Source organism: Myotis brandtii, unplaced genomic scaffold (genome assembly GCF_000412655.1).
Source record: "Myotis brandtii unplaced genomic scaffold, ASM41265v1 scaffold986, whole genome shotgun sequence".
NCBI classification, from domain to species: domain Eukaryota; kingdom Metazoa; phylum Chordata; class Mammalia; order Chiroptera; family Vespertilionidae; genus Myotis; species Myotis brandtii.
This window is the reverse complement of record NW_005372102.1, coordinates 1,861,331-1,864,136: the sequence shown is the minus strand read 5'-3', so window position 1 is coordinate 1,864,136 and position 2,806 is coordinate 1,861,331. Positions and strand designations below refer to the sequence as shown.

The window sequence follows — 2,806 nt, the reverse complement described above, 5'->3', positions numbered from 1 at the left end:
CAGGGGAATCGCCAGAAAGCAGGAGACGGAGGGAGGAGTGGAAGATACAAAAAAGATGCAAGTGAGGCTTGTAAAGAAATGAGAAGCACCCTGGACAGACGCACAGGCGGGAGCTCGCTGGCATCGGCGTGGGAACTGCCAGAAGTGGAGCCGAGAGAGAAGAGGGAGAGGTGGGGCCGCGCGCCCCTGTGCGTGTGAGGAACAGAAGCCCTGACGGAAGTCAGCTGTCCCAGCCGCCGTCCCTGCCTCAAGGGAAGTGGGAAGAGGGTGTCCCCCGGGAGGTGGCGAGCAGGAGGCAGGCCTCTCATCCGCTGATCTGGCTCCTGCCCAGGTGAAGTGCTGCTGGGCCCCTCGCCCCAGGCCCCACCCTGCAGCCTCAGCAGCCACTGCAGCAAACGCATTTATTATAAAAATAAGTGGCTACAAAGCACACGGCTCTCACCTCTGGACGTGTGACAGACACTAAGCAACGCAGTGTATTTCATGGCCCTGCCGAGGCCGCAGTGCTCGGCTCTCCAAACCTGGGGTGCCCCTCCACCCTGGGACCCAACGTGTGGTTCCCTCGGGGAGCCCCCTATTCCCGCGAGATGCAGCGTCCCAGGTGCAGGTGGGGGCGGGACCATCACCTTGGCCTGTGAGCTCCTGCTCCGGCCCCGGCCTGACAGCTTGAGGACCCAAAGCCCAGCCTCTGTTCCACAGCCCAAGGGGGACCAAGGTGAAGGCCAGAGCACCCTCCGCCTGCATCTCGGGGTCCCACTGTCGCAGGCCGAGAGCACCGGCCTGTCCCCCGCCTGGCTCACAGGCAGCACTCGGCCACGTGTCTGAAGAGCTCCTCGCCCTGCTCGTCGCTGAAGCACTGCAGGCAATGTGGACACTGCAGGTCCCCCTGGCCTCTCCGGGCAGCTCCAGGGCACCCACCCTCTGCAGGGGGGGCCAGGCCCTGGGGTGCAGACACAGGCCTCTGGCCACCAGGCACCACCAACTCTGAAGCATTGTTCTCTGCGCGCTTAGGTGCTCTGCTCCCCGTGCGGATCCGGCAGGAGCCTGGCTCTTGGGGGTCCTGGAGAAAAGGCAGAGGATGTAATGGCTGTGCCGGCTCATCCATCCTCACCCTGCTTCCTACTTGGCCCAGAGCCCAAAAGAGAACAGAGGTGGCAGGAGGAGGAGCAGAGGCCAAGCGGCACCTGGGGCCACAGGTCTCCTTCCTGGATACGGGTGTGCTCCCCGGGTGCATGGCAGTGAGCACCGGAGGCAGACAGCCCCGGGGGCGGCCACCTGCTGTCACACCCCACGCCAACCTCCTCCGCAGACAGGACCACAGGTGGCTGGTCTCCACCACCGCGCCCGTGCCAGGTGCCAGGGCTGGCTCTGCCGGAGAGGGAAACGGGTCTGAGCAGACAGAGGCCTTGGCGTTCATGGGAAGGAGAGAGGCCTGAGCGCTCACGGCGGCCCTCACACCCACCTGTCTGCGTGCCTGGCGCTGCAGGGCCGCCACCTCGTCCTCCAGCTCCTGGATCCTGCTCTGCGCCCGCTCCCGATCCGCCCTCTCCGACGTGAAGTCGTCCTTGTAGGCGAGGACCTGAAGAGAGCAGGCCCTCAGCCATCACAGGCTGCACAGGGAGGGACTCGCCTGTCCTGCCCCTCCTACCTGCTGCTCCAGCATCTGCGCCCGCTCCCGCGCCGCCGCCAGCTCCCTCGCGGCCCCGGCACACTCGCTGATTCTCTCCTCCAGCTGCCGGTTGAGCCTGGCGATCTCCTTCCTCATCAGCTCCGCCTCGGGCTGGGGAGCCTGCAGCCCCCGCAGCTGGGCCCGCAGCTCCCGCACATACTCATCCCTGCTGGCATCGTAGCGCTGCCACTTGGCGTTGAGGTCTTCCACCTGCGGGCAAGTGCAGTGAGCGGCTGGCAGGGCCTCTCTCCTGCCCACTGAGCCGGAAGCTACTGATGGGCGAGGAGGAGCCGAGGGAGGGGTCCCCGGGAACGGAGGGGCCTCTCCTCGCTCCGCACAAGCAGCGCCTTAAACACAAGTGGACATTCCCTGCCTCAGGAGCCTCTGGATGGTGACTCCTGCCCCCTCTAAGGACATGGGAACACGGGCGTGGGAACCACAGGACATTCTGCTGGTCCTTTTAGGGGAAAGACTGTGTCAGCCAGAGGGGCCCGAGGGCAGGGCCTGCGGGACACTCACGTGAGTCACCTTCTGCTTCAACAGCCGGTTTTCCTCCTGGAGCTTCTCAACAGCAGCCTGGACAGAGGCGTCCCTGCCTGCAGGTTCCGGCTGCACAGAGAGGACGCGGTCACCAGGCGTGTCGGTCACGCGCAGCGGAGGGGAAGGAGCCAGACCCAGGGGCTGCGGTCACAGGTGCCCCAGGCCCACCCCCCTCTGGGGCCAGGCCACACCCCACCTGCCACCATCACAGGTCAGCAGGGCAGGAGGCTGAGCCCACTGTCCACCGAGCACACACCGCAGGGGCCACAGAGCTACAGGGCATGCCTGGCCGTGGCCCGGGCTCACCCCTTCCCAGCCCTCAACCCCGTGGTCTCCAGACACTCCGGGTCAATTTCACGCAGCCTCAGGGGTGTTGCACCCAAAGCCACCTCCCAGAGCAGCCCTCACAGGGGGCAGAGGTAGCTGGAGACTCTCAGGGAGGGTCCCCGGCTCCTCGAGAGCCTGCCTCTGACAGGTTCTGGAGAATTCCCCGGGACCACAGGAAGTGCTGGCCTCACTCAGCGCGGGGAAGCCCCATGACTCAGCCGAGCCCAGGGCTGGGAAGTGATGCTGACTGAGGCTGCGGGGCCGGAGCCG

At 66.0% G+C, this 2,806-nt stretch overlaps 1 protein-coding gene across 1 annotated transcript in view; it reads right to left on the bottom strand.

The window, feature by feature from the left end:
* Positions 1-387: 387 nt before the first annotated feature.
* The window catches only part of TNIP2 (TNFAIP3 interacting protein 2), a 4,356-nt gene continuing 1,937 nt past the window's right edge, over positions 388-2,806 (bottom strand). The window contains exons 3-6 of the mRNA XM_005886470.2: positions 2,189-2,350; positions 1,649-1,879; positions 1,463-1,579; positions 388-1,060 (exon numbers count right to left, since the gene is read on the bottom strand). Of these exons, the coding sequence (XP_005886532.1) occupies positions 797-1,060; positions 1,463-1,579; positions 1,649-1,879; positions 2,189-2,350 (774 nt within the window). The 3' untranslated portion in view covers positions 388-796. The remainder of the gene's footprint in view (positions 1,061-1,462; positions 1,580-1,648; positions 1,880-2,188; positions 2,351-2,806) is intronic.